This window comes from Glycine soja, chromosome 12 (genome assembly GCF_004193775.1).
Source record: "Glycine soja cultivar W05 chromosome 12, ASM419377v2, whole genome shotgun sequence".
NCBI lineage: Eukaryota > Viridiplantae > Streptophyta > Magnoliopsida > Fabales > Fabaceae > Glycine > Glycine soja.
The window spans coordinates 8721693-8741798 of NC_041013.1; the positions used below are offsets into that span (position 1 = coordinate 8721693).

The window sequence follows — 20106 nt, forward strand, 5'->3', positions numbered from 1 at the left end:
TGCCCCTGACGCCTAGCCCTGAGGGCTACGTGCTGGGAACTCGCCAGCCAAACTGGCGGTTCCCCTTGCTGTAGCATGTCGCCACTTCGAATGGCGAGTTGAGGCTTGCATGTGCATATCGCCACTGTTAGTGGCGAGTCCAATCACCAGCAGCAAACCCACCAGTCCCACTGGCGGTTTGCTTGCACCATGCATGCATTTACGTCGAAACCAGTCCCCTTGAGTAAATTGTTTCAAAAGCACCCCATTTGGGGAAAAAGTTTTTAAAACAACCCCAAATGGGGAAATTTGCCCGCATTAACTCACTCAGAGGATGTAGTTCTAAAACAAAGCAAAAGATGACTAAAACTTAGTTGTCTTGTCACTTAAATAGTGAGTTCGGCTCCTAAACCATCGTGTCACCATCCCGGATTAAATAAATGTTAAAAAAACAATAAAATTTTAGACTGAAAACCAAAGTTAACGAATTCTCATTCTAGGCAAGCATGCATATCATAAATTAATGAATTTTATTTTAAATTTTTAATATTTTTTTATTGAGTCTCCTGTAAAAGAATTGTTTTTAGTCCTTATTATTTTTGTTTCTGTTCTCTTAATATATTTATTTTTCATTTTAGTCATTATAATATCTTGTTCATTTTATATTAATTTCTTTAAAAATATTTGATAAACACTAATAACAAATGATATCAACATATTTTAGTAACAAAAATAAAAGAATAAATATATTAGAACAACTAAAACAAATTAACAAAAACCATAAACAAAATTTTCCTTTTATTAGGAATTCAAATTTTTTTTATTAAGAATCAAAACAAAATTTACTATTAGAGCCTAAAACATATTTAAGTTATATATATATATATATATATATATATATATATATATATATATATATATTAAACACCTTTTTTATTTGGAAAAAAAATTGATTTCCTTAATGTTAACTCCAGGTAAAGAAAAGGATCGGACAATCTTATAATTTAACTTGTCTTTTCAAGAAAAAAAGTAAATAATCAAAGTTCCCTCTTCTCTTTACCCACGATCACATCTCTTCCTTTCTTATTGTGTTGTGCAGATTTTCAGATTCTATTGCATTCCTTTTTTTTTTTTTCTCGATTGAGATATAGAAAAGTAGGCTTAATTGATAATGTAGGTTTAATTGTAGTATTAATCCCTTAATTATTTATAAAAATTGAATTCCATCCCTCAATTCTTAAAAATTTCAATTAGATATTTTAATTTTTAAAAATACTATAATCATATTATTTTGGTCCAATTGAAGTTAACGTGGCCTAAGTTGTAAGTTCTGACCGACCGTTTAAATTTAGGAATAGTGAAATTTTTTATCATTTTTAAATTTTAAAATATAATAAAATTGGAACGGCATTCTTCGAAGGCTTAGCCTCGGGTCCAACTCCTTCTCTTGTCAGACTCCCATAGAAGTTCTGTAACCTCGCTCGCTCAATCGTCATTTTCTCAACATCATTGGCAATGATCCATCGGGGGAAATCCCCGAGAACTTCCTCTTCATTTGAAGTACGTTGACCTTTTTGGTCTCTCCAAGCTTCAAGTGTGTTGTCCCTCACACGAAACAATTTATGTGGTTCCCACTTATGTTTTTTTGCAATGTCTTGCTCAAAACACCATCGCTAGCTTTGTATGGTTTAGTTAGGGTTTAATGGGTTCACAGATTTCGCGTGGCCTCAAGCCACCATGTGTTCCAGCATTCTTGAGGTTTTGAACATTCAGCGCAATTGTGTGTGGCAAGTTTCTGCCCTGGTTAACCAATGTGATCATGTACTGTTGCTGGTTCTCGATGTCTCTAGCAATGGCTTTTCGAAAGATTCTGTCGGAAGTTGGAAGCTTCAAGAGATTGGAATAGCTGAAGATAGCCAACAAGTCATTTTCTTGTGAGATTTCGTCGGAGATCGTGAAATGTAGGTCCCTACGTTTAAAAACATTAAAATTAAAAATAATAATAAATTTAATAGACTTATCATGGGGCTTGTTTTTAAAAACAGTAGCAAAAATCACCTAATATTGGAGCAACAAATAGGTTACTTGAAATTCGTTGCCAAAAAACAACACAACTTACCAGTTATCCTTTAAGTGATGGCCAAAAATGACCTTCAGGAATTATATACACATTTTTTAATGCGTCGGAAATTAAAAAGAAAATTACATACACATTTAATTTAATATTTAATATAAATTATATAATAAATTTTAAATGGAGCAAAAAAAAAAATAAAAAAAAATCACACTCCTTGTCCATAGGGTTGACCAGGATTGAATGAATGTGGAAAATTGTCTCTGTATACTCTCCATAGCTCATTATTTTTTGCAGATGAAATGTACTGAGTTTCAGAGTAAATGAGCTAGAAATGCTTATGGGAGTAAAGCCAGTGGGAGACCTTGTTAGATATTTGGGCCAACCAACCCTCATTGATAGACCAAAATTTGAAGTGTTTTAGTTTGTTAGAGCCCGGGTTTGGAAGAAGAAAGTTTTATCTAAGATGTTCAGTCGATCCCAACTTACATCATGAGTTGTTACCAATTCCTTTCCTCTTTGTGCAATTAACTTGAACGTATGACTTAGAGATTCTTCTGGGACGCATTGGATGAGCTGGAATAAGTTAACTGATGCAAAATCTAATGGTGGTCTTAGTTTTAGGTGTATGAAGGCCTTTAATATGGACATGCATGCTTGCAAAACAATAGGGGAGATTGGTGAATATAATGAGGATTCTCTGGTTGTGTGGATTCTAAAGTCAAGATGTTACCCAAGATCTAATCCTCTAGTTGCAAAAATATATCATTGACCCAGCTATAATTGGTTCAACATTCTGTCAGCTAAGGAGTTAGTGGAGGAAGGTGCTTTGAGAATTGGCAATGGTCAATCAGCGAGGATCTGAAAGGATAGATGGACACCAAACACAGTGGACAATTGTATTCATTCTGCACCTTTAAATAACTATGACGAGTCCACACTGGTGGCAGACTTGGTTGATGTTTCCATCCGTCAATGGGGCATTTCAAAGGTTAGATCTATGTTCAATGAGCCTTTATGCAGTACCATTATGAATTTACCCTTAAATATGGAGAGTTCTAGTGATTTCTAATATGGAAGCATAGGGATAAGGGACCGACCCAGACTCCAATGACGGGTAAAAAAACAAAAAAATTCATGCAACAAATATATTATCAACTTGATAAAAAAATATATTATCAATCTTTATACAAAATATTTATAATTTGTCTCAATATCCTTAATCTATTACGAATATTATAGTATATTATATATATAGTTAGAATAAAAAATAATATATAATTAGCCAATTATATTTATTTTATATAAATGTAAAATACTAAAACATTAATTATAAAACATAGAAAATTGAAAATATTTTTCTTTTGTGGGGGTATCTTTCAATTTTTGCCTCTTGCTAATGTCATGGTTGTAACTTGTGATTATCAACTGTTATGTGTTTCTGGCAGTCCAATATGAGATTTGAACAATAACTAAACTCCTTCAATTACAAGAAAAATAGAGTTTAACAAAGTCTAAAGAAAATAAAAATTGATTATATAATAAATAAAATTTGATAAAATATTTAGATAAGGTTTCTTAAAAGAAGATAAAATTACTATTCATTTTATAATTTAAAAAAGTCAAAAGATAAAAACTGATTGTATAATAACTAAAATTTGATAAAAATGTAATATTTAGATAAAATTTCTTAAAAAGGATTATTATTGATTTTATAATTAAAAAAATTAAGAGATAAATGCTAAAAGCCTTCAAACTTGTTGCCTTCATGAACTATACGCATAAAAAAAATCAGAATCTATAATTAAAAGTTGCAATCCCCATATAATTACGTGAACGTTGGTCTAATCCTAAATTAATTCCAATGAATTAGCGCACAGGGCCGTATATACTACGTACTGTTATCCAAGAAAAAGGAAATTAAATATCTGATAAATTGAATTATATCCTTATATCATGCCCCCCCCCAACCCAGCACGTGGGTCCGCCCCTGATAGGAATGATAGTATTTATACCGTTAAATCTGCCTATTATCAGGCTATAAAAAATACCACACCATCACAAGCCTCATGCATCTAGCTCAATTCCTAGTGATTTGTGGAAAAAATTATGGAAAGTGAAAGCGCTGCATAAATGCTTAAATTTGGCTTGGAGAGCTTGTCAAATTACTGTTCCCATCAAGAAGAAATTGCATAAGATCAGTGGCATCCAGGTCGATCCAATTTGTCCCAGGTGTGGAGAAAAAGAGGAAACCGGGGTCCATGCTTTGATCATGTGTGAAGAGGTTAGAAGAGTTTGGTTTTCTTCTCCTTTTGGGGGACGGGTGAATGTAGATGAGAATACTAACTTTGCAGAGTGGGTGTATACTTGTTTGGAGTTAAATGACTTGGAGTATGAGACAGGTTTCTTCTTTTGTCTAATGTGGTTTTGCAACATAGAAAATCTCCATATGTGGCAAATTTTTTATAGGGTGAACAAGGCCAATTTTGATGAAACTTTATTGTGGCATATGCTGCAGTTTGTATTCCTCACTGTTATTCTCCTAAAATTGATGAAACTGTAGCTTTTAGATGGTCAATAAAGACAGCATCACATTGTGTCTCCCTTTGGTTGAATATGAAACCGATTGCCAACAAACTTCATATAGCTTGGAAATGTCACTCTCGCTTAGTAGAAGAAGCTATTTTGCAGGTGTGCTTAAAGATCGTATGCATTGGGCCAGGTTATCTAATTTCCATAGTCTTAATTTGGTAATTAAAAAGAAGGGCAAATAGAACAGCTGATTGTCTCCCTCGTTTAGCTTTTCTTGTCACGGACATTTATTGGGTTAAGTATTGATTACCCATCTCAACTTCAAGCTATTGTTGATAAGACGTAATTGTCAATTTCATTAAAACATTAATAGTTTGTTGATGTCACTTTTATAGTATGGTCAATTTTATTAAAGAAATATCTAAACTACTACGTACTTAAATCATTAATTCTATAGATATTCTTGAAATTATTAAAATTTATCATACTATTAATTAAAATTTTATGATACTAAAATTAGCTAATTTAATTAATTATACTATAATCTTAATGTATATTTATTTCTTATATATAAATTAATTGGTTACCATATAGATAGAGAGAAATGAACTCTTATCCTATTTAGCCGATCGTAATTCAACTTTTAGTTAGGATAAGAGATTAAAGTAATAAGATATGATGAGCTATGTTAATTATGTTAATTACTTAGTGTAAACTTACTCACAAAAAGGAAAAGTTAAATCCATTTCAAAACCTATTCAAAAAGGAGGTTTGGTGAGATTAGACTGCGTACTAAATGCAAATTTTCCCACCAACTAGTGCCGGTGCTACTACTTCTAAATCACACAAAATCAGATATTGAAAAAGACAAGAGTTTTACATTAATGTTAAACCCTAGTTACTCAAAAGGTTAATCCTAGCTAGCTATATATATATTTTAGTCTTGGAAATGGTAAAGGGTAGCAAGATCTTAAAATGTGCTCTTAACGTTTACTATATCTAGCTAGGGAAGTCAATTCCCGAACCTTAATCCTCTCAGAACTCTTTTGGGGCACTGAGAAGGAATCATGCAAGGTGCGCTCTTGACTTCTCCCCGTCTTTGTAATATAAGCCGAGGTTCAACACCAACTTTTTAATTTTCCACAATGCAATGCGTCCCGTTGATCCTTCTTGTAAACTGCAACTGAGTTGTCAAGTAAAATAAAACATTAAAATTAGTAGAATAGTAGAAGCAAGAATAGGTTGAAGAGTTTCATATACAAAGCAAAATGAAATTTAGATATCTAAATCATTAGTTGACACTTAATGTGAAAGAGATAGAAGAAGAAAAAAATATCATACGATAAGAAGAAAGAGATTGAAAAATAATAATTGATAGTTAGGGGTTTGAAAAAAATGTAATATTAAAAAATCATTTAAAAGTAATGCATGATTAATGAACATTTCTATATTCTAAATACCCCATTAACTCCTTTTTCTTTATTTCATTTTCTTATCCAATCATGTATGACATCTACAATATTCTTTCTTCTATCAAAGTGTGACAGAGTTAACACCTCCACCAACCTTTTTTTTCCTGTTATATATGATGACATATATTATAGTTCTGAATTCAAAAAATTAATTTACTTTAATTTAGATAAACCCTTCTCCAAGCATGTATACATAGTTTGATAAAAATTCTTAAAACCCAACATGCATTAGGAAGCATAAAACAAGTTCCTAACACCCCTAAAATCAAGGTGTTGTGAAAAATCAAAGAAATTAAAAAAAAAGTGCGTGCACAGGTGCACGTGTGCTAATAAAGCTTGAATAGGTTTCATGATCATGAACGTACCGCAGAATCCAAAAGTCTTGAAGCTCTGATCAAGCAGGTTCACCAGACAAAGAAGCCTTGATTCTCTCAACAGTGCATGCAATGAGATTGTTCACAGTGGCCACAGATCCAAGAGAAAGCTTCGCGGTTGGAACAGAATCCACCAATATTTGAAACGCAACGGTTAAGAGAGAACCACTAGGGCCAGTTTCGCCAATGCCACCACTTCCATTATGCGATGTGGTTCCATCAGGGAGAATAGCAAACCCTGAAGGAAGAAGTGCCACGTAATCTGGGTCTCCACCATTTAGAACCACATTCATTGCAACAATGTCCACCGGAGCATAAATGACAAAAGAGCCTGTTGAATTGGTGCAACTCTCTTGTAATATCAACATGTTGCTCTGGCTCGAATTTGCACTCTACAAGGTTATGACATAGTTAATTAGTCACACTTCACTCAGTTTAATTTACTGGGAATGTTTCAAATTGACAAATAATGAATATACATATATAAGATATAATATATAACATACATTTACTCGAAGTAGAGATACACAGTTTCCTGTGTCTCTTCCGTTTGCAATGTGTGCCATTTCTTGGACAACTCCTCCATTGGAAAGAATGTCCCACTGTCGTTTTAAGGGGTTGAAAATGTTAAAATGACAAAGAAACAATATACAAATTAAATCTAAATAGAAATAAAGATCAAGATATTAGGACTGACCCACAAACACATGCTTACATATGCTTTATAATTTTTAGAATGAATTTAATTTTCATGTAGTAATCAATATAAAAATATATAATTAAATTTTTTAAATAATTTTTACAAAAATTCAAGAAATATAAAGCAAATTCTAATTAAATTCTTTAAAAATTAATAACATTTATTTTGTAACAGCACTTGCTTGTAGTCAAAGAGCAACTCTTGATTTATTAACTTAATTCTATTTTTTAATTAAAAATAAGTTTTGTTAAGATCGCATTGACTTAATATGTTCACCGTTGAACTTAATTTTTTTTCCAATAGAAGTTGATGCTCTTTAATTTGTGAAAAGACGTGCGTAAAAAAGAAAAAAAATGAAGAATTTCTTATCTAACACAAATATGCATGGTACACATTTTTGTTGACATAAATTAATCACGTTACATCAATAGATTCAGAACATAGGTGAGCAGAAAATGAAATGGGACCAATTAGATAATAAACACCAGCTAAATGTAAATTGCTTTGTTTGTGTAAAAGTAGATATCTATCGTTATTCTACCTAACACTTTTTCATTTAGCATATCCCGGGCCTTTATTGAAAAGGAGGAGTATCTATCATGCTGTCTTAGGCAATGTGAAAAAGATATGCATGTAATCCAAAGCATTTGATAGAAGATAATTGGTGAAAAAAATAGGCAAGTCAAATCATAATTAATAAATATAAATCCATCAAGTAAGCAAGATTACCAGATGAAGGTTGTCTATTAATTAATAATGGGCCTACTAACACCCAATAATGGACCCTAAAACGCTATTAACTTAGCCTTTTTTAAAAAAAATTTGCACATACCTCATTCCTAGAGTTTTCGTCACGGAGGAAGTCAAAGACTCGTTTAGGTGGAACAGGAAGCCAAAAAGAAGTGGCAGCACTGAGAACTATGCCAGGGGGTCTTCCAGGGTCATCCACACTCTTTCTGGTCATAACCCTTACATCATCAGCACCGGTCCCAGAGAGTGTTGTCCATGTGTGAGCAGTGGAAGCACTCACTCCAGCACAAAAGCTTATCACCATTCTTTCAGCCAGCTTCATCATGCTCTTTCTCCCGTCTTGGTTTGTTATCACTATAGTACCATAGTATATAAGAATCAAAAGTTAATTTTAAGATACAAAATTGTCCCCATCAAAGACTTTTAGGAATGCTAGCAACGTGCCAATGTGTGCTTTGTAATAGCTACACTATTTTCAAACATTATCATAAGCTAAATTTTATAAGTACAGAATAACAAACAATATAATAACATTTTATATTACTAAAGTAGTTTTCATAAAAAAAAAGTTATTTATCTCATTTTATTTGAATCTCATTGTTAATTTGATTTTAAGAGTTTCAATTAATTTTAATTAAGAATAATGCATCATGTATGAACACCTTTATGCCACTTGACGAGAGAGAGATTGAAAAATATATATACCATTGCCATGTGATATAATATCTATGATAAAGAGAGATAAAAAAAGAATATCAAAAGAATGTTTGTGATATCATTATCCTATAATTAATATAACTAATTAAAAAAACAGTGTTAAAAAGAATGTTTTATTTTTTTTCAAAACTAAAGAATGTGTAAAACTAGAGAATAAGTATTTTATTAATACCGCCAACATCTACAGTGGGAATGTTTGTTGCCATGGCACTAGCGAGTCTTTCACATTGTCGATCTAAGGTTGCAACCCAACGTTTTGCACCAAATGCATGTCCAGAGCTAACAAGCTGCTTGTAAAGATTGTGAACACCTCTATCATCCACTTCTACATGCTCAACCCATGTGACCTAATAAATAGAGATTACAGACTAAGCCAACATTAACTAAGAATATTTGTAGATAAAAAAAATTAACAGAAAAAAATAAAATAAAAGGTACGGCCTAGTGCACAAGGTTATAGGAAAGGTCAGTGTAACCGGTGTCACTGGTTCAACAACCTTACCTTTGAAGAAAAATACAAATAAAAGACAAACATGTACAAAACTACCATGTATATTATATTAGTGTCTGATACCTTTGAATAGCCATTTGGCATTTCTTGAATTAAGCAACCAGAAGGCCTTCTTCTACATCTGGCTGAAGGACCTGGGCGCAAATTATCCAAAGAAACATCCACAACTGCCCAAGTCCCATCTGCATGTTGCTTACAATACCTCACAAAATAACTCTCGCGAGTTGGCACAAGTGGTGTAGGTAGTTGTAGTTCTGCTGTCATCTGCAGAAACAAACAATAGGTTCATTTGTATTTTTTTTATTTTTTACAAATGTTAGTTATTAAAATGTTAGTTTTACTAGTAGGAGGGGTTCAACCCGCGACCTTCTGCTCCTTCCTTTTCTTCTCTTAATTATTCAATCAGCCTTATATCTCTAATTGCTTGCAAGTTAATTAAACTACTTTAACATAGTAAATATGTACCACTTGTAAGGCACCATTGTAGTTCCCAGCCACCCCTGTTGATAGAACTTCCAGAGTCATGGCTCTTGAGACTATACCAGAGAACACTGTGGACCATTGGTTCTGAAGAGAACAAAGAAATCAAATGTAAAAGTCCAGAGAAATAAGGGCTTGAAATAACACATTTCAGGAGCACAACATAGACAAATAATAATGTATAACAACTACAATCTTTTAACACCTTACGAGTGTAAACATACATTTAATTAACACTCAGTTTCTTTGATCTTTCTTTTCTTGCAACATCATATTAGTCACATTTATCATTTTTTATCTCTTTTCATTTTCTATCACATCATTTATTATATTTATGAGTCCTAGTTTCTTCCTTTAACTTTTCTCTTTGACTCTCTTCTTTCCACCCATACGTGTACCTTGAACATTTTCTTTCTTTTTCTCTCCAGGGAAGACACCTGAATGGTGTCCACAAAACCTTTTTGAAAATAGAATAAGAGAATAGAAACATACCACATCCATGAGAATCTCAACGAGGTTGACATGGTTCATGATAACAACAGCAGTTTCTCTTGAAGCTTCACATTTGAAGCCACTAGGTTTTGGACCAATCCCTCGAGGAAAAGACCTAATGTACTCATCCTCATTGAGCATAGTGGATGTGCCATCAAGGGTAGTTAACCAAAGAGGCTCACCCATTTGTGCCATCCCAATGAGCTCCTCCATAGCTGCAACAGCTAGCTCTATGATTATTGGCTTATCAGCTTCAGTGGGTCCACTAATTGACCTAAGAAGATCCCCAGCTCCATACATGTCCACACCAATCCCTGGTTGGCCTCCAAAACCAGCACCACCAACCCCTAGTTCTAACGGACGAGGAGGGAGAGAAGGAGAAATATTTGAATAGTTCACCACTGGCTTCCCTACATACTTTGCAGCAATTGCTGAGATGCGATCAATCTGAAAATAAATAAATCAAAAAGTCAAAAAATGTCATGAAATAATCAAATGTCCCACCCAATTCGAACAAAATTGACTTCAAGTAGAATAGAGAAAAAAGAAGAAAAAAAAAACTATCCCTTTGGGGTTTGCAACTGTTGGGCATGTTAGGTCATTGCTAATATATATAATATGAGTTGAATTGGGTGCATGCACTCATTAAAAAGGACAATGCATGCTCTTTTAATATTTATTTTAATTAAGGTCCATACTTGGACCAACGAATAGTAGCCATAGAATTATTGAAACACATAGTGTGTCACACACATAAAATGTTAGCTCTACTTAATTAATTGATGTACCTCTTCTCTTAGCCTTGCGTTTTCAAGCCTCAAGTGATGTTCATCGAATGACATTTCTCCTATAGCGGTTGGTCCACCACAATTAGGACACGAAGCATTGCTAAGAGCCTCCCTATACCTCATATTATCTGCTCGAAGCTTCTCGTTTTCGGTTCTGAGATTTGTATTCTCATGCCGCTCGTGCTGTGTCTGCAACAACAAAACTCCATCACCCCCTTTACCAACAACTCACAAAAATAGAAAAGCAAAACCTACTATATATGCACCAAAGATATACAAATATACCTTCATCTGAGTACGCTTGTTCTGAAACCAAAACTTAACCTGCAATGGCTCTAACCCTAACTCCCTGCTCAGTTCCTTCCTTTGCTTGTCATCTGGGTGCGGACACTCCTTGAAAAAACTGCAAAACAAAATTCATCCAATTTTTTTATTTGCTCCAGTTTAACCAAAAGTTTAAGTTTGAACTTAAATACTCAAAAAAGAATTTTTTATCTGACATGAACAGAACTATTTCTGGTATAAAAAAAATATCACGAAATTGGGGTTTATTTGGGAAAACTTACGCTTCCATTTCTTGGATCTGGTGTTGGGTGTGGCGGTGGTAACGCTTCTTTTTGTTGGGACGAGGGTCTTGGTCTTCACCAGAGGCACCTTCATGGTTTTCACTACCGGACTTGGTGGCACTGTCGAACTCGTCTTCAAGGATTCGAGGAACCTCACTCTCGGAAGTGTTCTGACCCATCTCCAACGCGTCCATCAGGTTCGGCTGGAACATTATTATTGCTATAGATCTTTTAAGGTTCCGGAGAGGCTTATAGTTTCTCAATCTAACAAAACACAATTCAAACACATGTAGTATAGTACGGTTCTCTCTCAGAGAAAAAGACACAAACACATCAACATTTTATTTTCTTTTCTTTCTTGTTTTTTTATAAAAAAAACGTGTAATTTTTTTCTTTTGACTTTTTTATGGAGAAAATAACGCAGTTTTGGGGAAAACGCGGAGTTGTAATATCGAGAAGGATATTTGGCCTGGTTGGTTGTACAAAACAGAAGGGTTGTTTAATTTGTGATTCAAAAGAGAGAGCGTTAAAAAAGTGAAAATTTGAAAAGGTTAAAAAATAAAAAAATAAAAAGGTAAGAGTCAAAAGAGTTGAAAGAGAAGGTGAAAAGTTAAAAAGCACCGACCTGGGCAAGAGTGAAAAGTGCAGATGATCCAAAAAACCCTACAACGTTGTTGTTTCTTGCTATCATCGAAGGCATGTTTCTCGCCGGAATCATCATAATACCGGCTTGCATATTTCACATGCCTCAAAAACCACCACCAACAAATGTAGAATTGGCTCTCTCACTTTCTCTTTCTCTTATTCTTTCTCTCTCTTAAGAGGTTCTTGGATAGAGAAAAAGCTAAAAGAGGTTGAGCCCTTGGATTCTGTCAGATGACAATGTCAAAGCGAGTCAGTGTGTTACTACAAAACTCAGTTATACAAACGGCCGAAAAAAAATTAAAAAGATAAAAACTTATCAAAATTTCGAAACAAATATACGCTATGCATATATATATCATCAATATATGTAAACAGAATAAAAAAGAAAAGAAATATTGTAACCCTTATCTGATCTTTTGCCTTTTCACAAAACAAAATCAAAACTTTTTTATTTATAAAATAAAACAACACGAAGATCTCGGAGAATCCTACAACGCATCCTATATTTCAGGATATTTTCTTTTTTCTTACAGACCTAATAACGTTCCTTTTCTCACAGCCCTAGCTGCAAGCGACTCACCCGGAAAATGTTAGTAGAACTCACAAAATGTACCAAACAGCTTCATTAGTTTCGTTTTAAAAAAAAAAAAAACAAATGTCACCTTAGAGAACCTTAACAAAACATGAATGTTCCACACAAACACGCCGCGACCCTGGTTGCGACAGAAGCTTTTATTATCAATATTTTTTAGCACTTACCAGTGAGAGTGGTGGTGGAAGATGAAGGTGTAGATCTGTTTTGGGTTGAAAAGAGAGGACCCTTTTGAAGGAAGGGCTTGGGACAGTTATGGAATCTAGTTTACTTATATATGGTAACAAAGAAAAGAAAGAAAAAAAAGGTGAAGAAGCTATATCATGAAGAGAAGGTGTTACAGAGAGAAAGTGAGAAGAAGAAGAAGAAGAAGAAGAGAGAGGGACAAGGGCATTGAAGGAGAGAGAGAAGTGGGGAACAGATGGAGGAAAATGTGGCAGCGAAGAGTAATTGCAGAGCGTATTGAGAGGGTGCAATTGCATTTAATGGAGGGCAAAAGAGGTGTAATTGCTAGAGAGGGGAGAGAGAAAGAGACGCAGCATATTTTTTGGTTTGGTGTAGTATAAAACTTTAAATATTTTGCGAGTTGACGGTGCAATGCAAATGCAAATGCAATGCAATGCAACGAATGACGGCTACCAAACAAATGCTAAATTGCTAAGTGCTGGTATCTTGAAATTAATTTGTGCGTGTCACTCCATTCATTTCTTCTTCTCTTTTGCAGTTTTTTCGTTCGGATAAGTGTAGAGTATTTTCCATTAAGATAAGAGTAATATTGGTTCAAGAATTGAAAGAGTTCTTAGTACTATTGAAAATGTCATTAATGTGCTTTAATGTGATTTTAAATATGTTTTTAATGTGATTATTAATATTCTTTTAATGTGATTTTTAATGAATTTTATTATTATTATTATTATTAATTCTTTTGACCAGAGACGCTGGTCATGCAAAAGAGTCTAGTAAGCCTTATAAAAAAGGAAAATAGGGAGTAAAAAATAAGAAAAAGAGCCAAGCTAATTACTATTAATTTATTCACTCCCAATTCGTGAGTTGTGATTTTTGATGCAAATTATGAGCTAATTATTTTAAAGCATATTTTTAAAATAAGTATTTTTTTAAAAATAAAATAAGTAGTTTTATGATTTTATCATGTGTTTGTCTAGACTTTTTTTACTTAAAATAAACAGTTTTTTTTGTTTTTTTAAGAAGTAAATCATGTGATAATTTGTTTAAACTTATTTGTTAAAATAAGTATTTATTTTAATAAAATATTTAGTTTTATGTTTATTTTATTTTTTTTAACTGTTTCTATTTTTAAAAAAATCCGCTTATTTGAAGAAACAAACGGTGAGTTTGTTTAAATTTTTAAAAAAAACTTTAAAATAATTTTTTTATATAAATGTCTTTTTGCAAAGATTTTCTTTTTAAAACAAGTAGAAATAATTTAGGAAAACACATTAAAAAAATAGAAAGTTATTTATTTTAATAAAATAAGCATTTATTTCAATAAATAAAATTAAACAAACTGACACAAATTCTATCTACTTATTTAAAAAAGTACTTATTTTTAAATTATTTTTTCAAGTTTAAACAAATTGGCCCATATTTATTACTTAAAAAATGTTTATTTTAAAGTTATCTTTTAAAACTTTAAACAAATTCATCTTATATACATCTTTCAGCGGAAGTAACCTTGCTCAAATGCGTAAGATTGTTTACAAAGTTAATGTGACTGTATATTTAAGATCCAAATTTTACAACATTGGTTAATTTGAAATAACTTTATATTATTTGATCCAAAGTTCACCTTTTTTTTATTGATAATTTAATTAATTAAAGAAATTAGGTAATTAATAATTGATATGATAAGATTGAGATGATTTATTCGTTCCTGTTTTTTTGAAGACTACTATTTCCTATATTATGAATATAAGAGTTTGATTTTATATATTATTATAATAAAATATTATTTTTTTACGGAATATAAGAAAATTTATAATATTGCATGATTACAAACCGTTTAGATATATTTTTAAAGTAATTCTTACAAGAATCAATAATATTATCTTACATGGTATAATTTATACAGTATTAGATAATACTACAAAAAAAAAACATTTTCAATATATTTTAATTGAACTCTAAATTTAAACGTGTTTTTAACGGAGATATAACATTTATATATATTTTTAATATTTTACATAAGCATGTATTTTTTATTTCTTGAAATGTGTTAAATTGATATATTTCCTCAATTAATCATATTAAAGAAGGTTCTTAGTTTTTTAATTTCTTTAATTAATACTTGAGTTTCTTTTATTAACATTATGCATGATAAAATATTTTCAAATTATTAAGAAAAATCATTCTGTTGATTATATTTTTATATTTTTAAAATTATATATTTTTGTATTTTTTATATTTTCTTTGTGTTTAAAAGTATCCGCACAAGATACTTCCTAGTAATATATTTTATAAAAGAAAAAAGATACTACATATAATATAATTTGATTACAATGTAGTGTAACCGTGTAAGCTAGTCACTTCGTAAAAGATTGATTAAAAATATGAATTTCTCTTAGCATATAAAAATGCATGGTACTTGTAACCGTGTAATTCAATTCGTAACTACATTAAAAAAATTAATTCGTAACGCAAGATTTTGTTTTCTAAATAAATATTGTATAGTACATTATTATAAAGAATTGCAATTTACCATAAAATACATTTGCAATTTAATTATTTTTGTTCTATGCACTTTAATTTATATTTGACGTGGAAAGTCTTACCTATATATGAACAAATTTTATGATGAGTGCAAGTATTAATTTTGAACCGCATGCATCTGCATGTTATGACTCGGAAAATTTTGTTAGATAGCGCATAGCGGTAGCCAATTTGTATTTTGTTCGGACTAAATATTAGTTTGAACAACTATAATTAAATTTATAGTAACTTCATTAAAAGAAACTAAACCAAAAATAACTTCATTAAAAACAAATGATATATCATTAACCGGCACTATTATATTCACTTGCAAGCACAATAATCCCAACCACTAAGCACTTGAATTAATTAGTGAGTGTTTGATTTAGTATTGGGAAATTAATTTTGAGTCTAATATTGATTTTGAATATATTTTTATATGGTTGAAAAAAAAATTAAAATTGATTTTTGGTCCAAATTTATTTTGGATTGAGATAATTTTGAATAATTTTTGCATTTGATACAAATTTTTGTAATGAATTTTACTCTTAGCTTAATTTTATAATAAAACATTTAAATATAAATTACATTAATTCCATTCAAAATCAATTTTTCAATGTCTATCCAAATACAGACATAATGTTATTTAGTGACTGACCAAGCATTATTGAAGATGAACAAACGTACCCTCATTTTAATAAATTCACGTTTTTTTTAATTTTATATTTATACCTGTAATATTATGTGTTTGAATCCCTTAACTCATTCTCATCATTAACCAAATGCACCCGCTTATTTAATAAAATCATGAATATTTATTTTAAAATTTTATATTTTACATTTACTTATTTGAACCATTCCTTATTTTTATAAGTTAGATTTATTTTTTAAAATAGTTTGCTCCCACTAACCTCATATCTTAAATCCATCATAGAAATTATTTTGACTTAATAAGAGATCTGATGTTGGAATTTTGGGTAAATAATAAGAAAAAAGAATAATTCCAACCTAAAAAAAAATACTAAAACACTATATCCTCATAAGACTAAAGACTAATTGACATTACATTACGCTTTCAATAATTTTTTTTATAAATATTAAATTTTATTAATCTAATTATTATATTAATTCGATCTCACAAAATATATATAATTTATATAATTTAAGAATTAATCGATATTTTATCAAATTATTTTATTTTTATATTAGTTAAAATAAAAGGTAAATTTATATTATTGAATGATATCTTTATACACGAGGATAGAAAAACGATTTTTAAATTATAAATTCTTGAAAATTGATATAGTATGTAAAATATTGGTATTTTTGTAATATTGAGATAAATATTGTAAATTGATTTTTTAATCGAACCTATATCTAGAAAACATTGTGGATCGGTTGTACGATAACTGATTTAAAGTATATATATACTTAATTTCTACTATTCTTCAGCATCTAGTCTAAAATATTAACGCTTTGGTGACTTTTGAAATTTTTAATAAGAATTTCTCGATTAGTTGTACTAGGAAATGATCTAAAAAAGTATTTTATAGATCCACTATTGATACAGTTGATCTAAAACGTTGATTTAGTTTGCAACTTTTGACATTTCTAACAAAGACTATTTAATTGTACCAATAATCTATCTAGAAAATTAGAAAGTATTTTCTAATTAACTGCACACCAATTGAAATAGAGATCAATTCATTCACATTGTCATGGTTTGTGTTTGCCAATTTTTACCATGACGATATTCACTTCTATAATGATGTCTTCAATGAGATGCAAGAAAGAGATCATGCACGTTTTTATAATTACATAGGTTAAATTCAAGAAATTTGTTTGTAACAATTAACTTAGAATGCTCCTCTAAAGTGAAGCAGCGAACTTTAGAGGATAAAATGCACTTACGGCCATTTATTAGAAAACTAATAGTTGAAAATTGTGATAAAATAAATACATGTTTAACAAATTTTAAAATTAATAATTATTTTCATTACTAGAAATAAAAATTTTTATAATGCTAAAATAAAGATGGTTTTATTAAAATTGTCTTTGTTTCAGCAGATGATGACAATTTTGTAAATATTAGATGCATTAACGACGACGATTTTAGTCAAAATTGTCATAGACAGGTCGCCTTTAAAGACGGATTTGAATAACCATTGTTGTATTCAATGCAAATTAACTAAGAAGCCTCAGCGTTGTGTCCACTCGAGCGCGCTCCTCCTAGGATTTTTTTCAATTCCAAATCTTCTTTCCTTCTACAACCAAACCATATTGCTCAGGCCAAATGCTAGAACCTAGGTTCACCGCAACCGTTACAAGGTCATTGTCAATGCCGATGAGGGCTGCCAAAGAAAAGAGGTCACCAACCTTCCTTGACCGCAACCCCACCCTTGCTCTCTCTAAGCTAAGGACACTGTCTCCAACTTCAACGAGGATGCATCAACAACAACGACTACGCCATCAAGTGCAAGGTTGATGATGACTTCAACGCCTTCATAACTTCTAAGGTTTGGACCTTGGTAACGACATTTTTGAAGAAGTCGAAGACGAAATCGTCAAAGTCGGAGATAGGTTTGGGGGCAGGAACGACTTTGGGAATCTAAGGCGACGGAGGTGCAGTATTGGTGGTGGTGGTGACAGTAGTCTATTTTTCGTTCATGCTCCTCTTGCCGTGTCGTGTTTCGTCTCGGCTCCGAAGCCAAAGCGGCTCGGTCTCCGTTTCGTGTCGCTTCCAACAAACCTCTCTTGAAATCTACACTCAGGTAATTTATTTGTTTATTATTGATTTCAAATTCCACTATTGAATGAATCCAATTTGAATGAATAAGAATAACTTTGATTGTGGATTGTGGATGAGTTTAGTTTCGGTGTTATTATTGATTTCAAATTTCATTGTTGAATGATTCTAATTAGAATGAATAAGAATGACTTTGATTGTGGATTGTGGATGAGTTTAGTTATCAGCCCTGGAACTATTTTCTTTTTCTTTTTCGTGTTTTATACTTTAATTTTATTCAATCTGTGATATGAGCACATAAGCCAGTGTCTATTCTCTCTACTATATGGTAAGTAGTTTGGTGATGGATATTACGTTGATTATAAGAACTATTGAACCATCCTAATTAACATTTTGTAGCATGTTCTGTAAACATAGAATGTGTTTGATTATAAAACACTATTATTTATTTTATCTATTGCATGTATCTAAGCAGCAATATCATTGCAGTGGATGTGGAATTTGCAGCTATATGAACTACTAATTAGTTAAGTTAACTTGTCTCAAATATCTTGAAGTGACACTTTCCTTGTGTCTGTTCTTTATATAGTTTGACTATTTTGTGTACTTTGTTTTCTTAAATTGACTGTATTTTATACATTTTAATGAATACTAAATATCAAGGTTTTAAAATGATTTACTTGTTGATCATTCTTCCATGATTTCTTTGCACAGTTTGTTGCTACTTAATTCAACTGAAAAACAATCACCCTTGTGTGGAAGGAGCAATGCATCACGATTGCCCTATTTGTTTTGAGGTAATATTTTACAAATTTCGTATTTCAGCACTGTGATTATTACCAATTTGTTGAATTGTTGAAATTGACACAAGTGCACCAAATTTGGTGATTATAGGATTTGTTTGACGTGTTGACATTTTTTATTTTTAAAAAATATTTTAAAATGATTCTCTGAAAAACCATCTTATAAATCTTCCAAACTAGGACGGTTGGATAATCGAACACTTTTCACAATGGTGACTTTAAAGATGATTCTGGAACTGTCGTCCAATGTGTTTTGGAATCGACATTGAAAACCTTTATTCTAGTAATGTTTAATTGTTAATTTTTAATTAATGATTATTATTTCACTTTCTAAAGTGCATTTTGACTCCTCTAAAGTGAGAGGAATAAACTTTAGATACACTTATAATAGTTGATTAGAAAATCAATATGAAAATTGTTATAAAATCAAATATACTTTTAAACAAAATCTAAAATTAATTATTACTTCAATCATTAATTTTTTAATTAATAGTTATTAATTATTATTGCACTTTTTCCTATAAAGTGCATTTTTCTCACTTTAGAGGAGCCAAATCCTTATAACATGTTCTGACTCTTCTAAAGTTAAGGGGTGCATTTTAGAAAATAAAATACAGTTACAATCATTTATTAAAAAAATCAGTAATTGAAAATTATGACAAAATCAAATACATAGTTTTTCCTCTTTTATTTTTTTAGACAACTCGGGATTTAAGCTGTGGTATACGAGAAAAATCAGATTAAGAAATGAGGTAGGGATTATTGTGGACAAGGAGTGGAAGAAGGATGTCGTGGATGTAAGAAGAGTAGGTGATCGTATCATAGCCTTAAAATTGGTAGTGGGACAGGACACCTTTAATGTTATTAGTGGGTACGCACCTCAGGTTGGGTTAGCAGAACACTTTAAGGTAAAATTTTGGGAGGATCTAGAAGGGGTACTTCAGGATATACCCCAAGGAGAGAAAGTTTTCCTAGGAGGGGATCTCAATGGACATGTAGGTAGCGTGGCTAGAGGTTTTGAGGGGGTGCATGGGGGTTTTGGCCTAGGGGAGATGAATGGGGAGGGTAAATCCATCTTGGAGTTTTCGGAGGCTTTGGATCTTTCTATAGCCAATACATGATTTAAGAAAAGAGCAGAACATCTTATCACTTACAAAAGTGGAGGGACATGTTCTCAGA

General features: G+C 31.5%; 1 protein-coding gene across 3 annotated transcripts; it reads right to left on the bottom strand.

Annotated features, from left to right (window-relative positions):
• Positions 1 to 5388: 5388 nt before the first annotated feature.
• Positions 5389 to 13209, bottom strand: LOC114378331 (homeobox-leucine zipper protein HDG2-like). 3 transcript variants are annotated; one of them, XM_028336901.1, is made up of 13 exons: positions 12840 to 13209; positions 12061 to 12304; positions 11436 to 11638; positions 11155 to 11272; positions 10870 to 11058; positions 10082 to 10528; positions 9575 to 9676; positions 9173 to 9373; positions 8771 to 8945; positions 7964 to 8235; positions 6938 to 7033; positions 6423 to 6823; positions 5389 to 5762 (listed from the first exon to the last, which is right to left on the bottom strand). In XM_028336901.1, the coding sequence occupies exons 2-12, from the start codon at positions 12169 to 12171 to the stop codon at positions 6452 to 6454; spliced, it is 2286 nt and encodes a 761-aa protein (XP_028192702.1). In that variant the 5' UTR covers positions 12172 to 12304; positions 12840 to 13209; the 3' UTR covers positions 5389 to 5762; positions 6423 to 6451. The 3 variants fall into 3 exon arrangements, with proteins under 3 accessions (XP_028192702.1, XP_028192701.1, XP_028192703.1); XM_028336900.1 differs by having other exon boundaries at positions 5389 to 5768; positions 12840 to 13208; XM_028336902.1 differs by having other exon boundaries at positions 5389 to 5768; positions 11436 to 11699; positions 12840 to 13207.
• Between the last annotated feature and the right edge of the window lie 6897 nt (positions 13210 to 20106).

Coding starts and splice junctions, on each gene's coding strand:
- LOC114378331 (XM_028336901.1), bottom strand. CDS start 12,171: ATGCAAGCCGGTATTATGATGATTCCGGCGAGAAACATGCCTTCGATG. Junction 11,639..12,060: donor CACTTTTCACTCTTGCCCAG/GTCGGTGCTTTT, acceptor ATAATGTTCCAG/CCGAACCTGATGGACGCGTT. Junction 9,374..9,574: donor ACAATGGTGCCTTACAAGTG/GTACATATTTAC, acceptor TTGTTTCTGCAG/ATGACAGCAGAACTACAACT.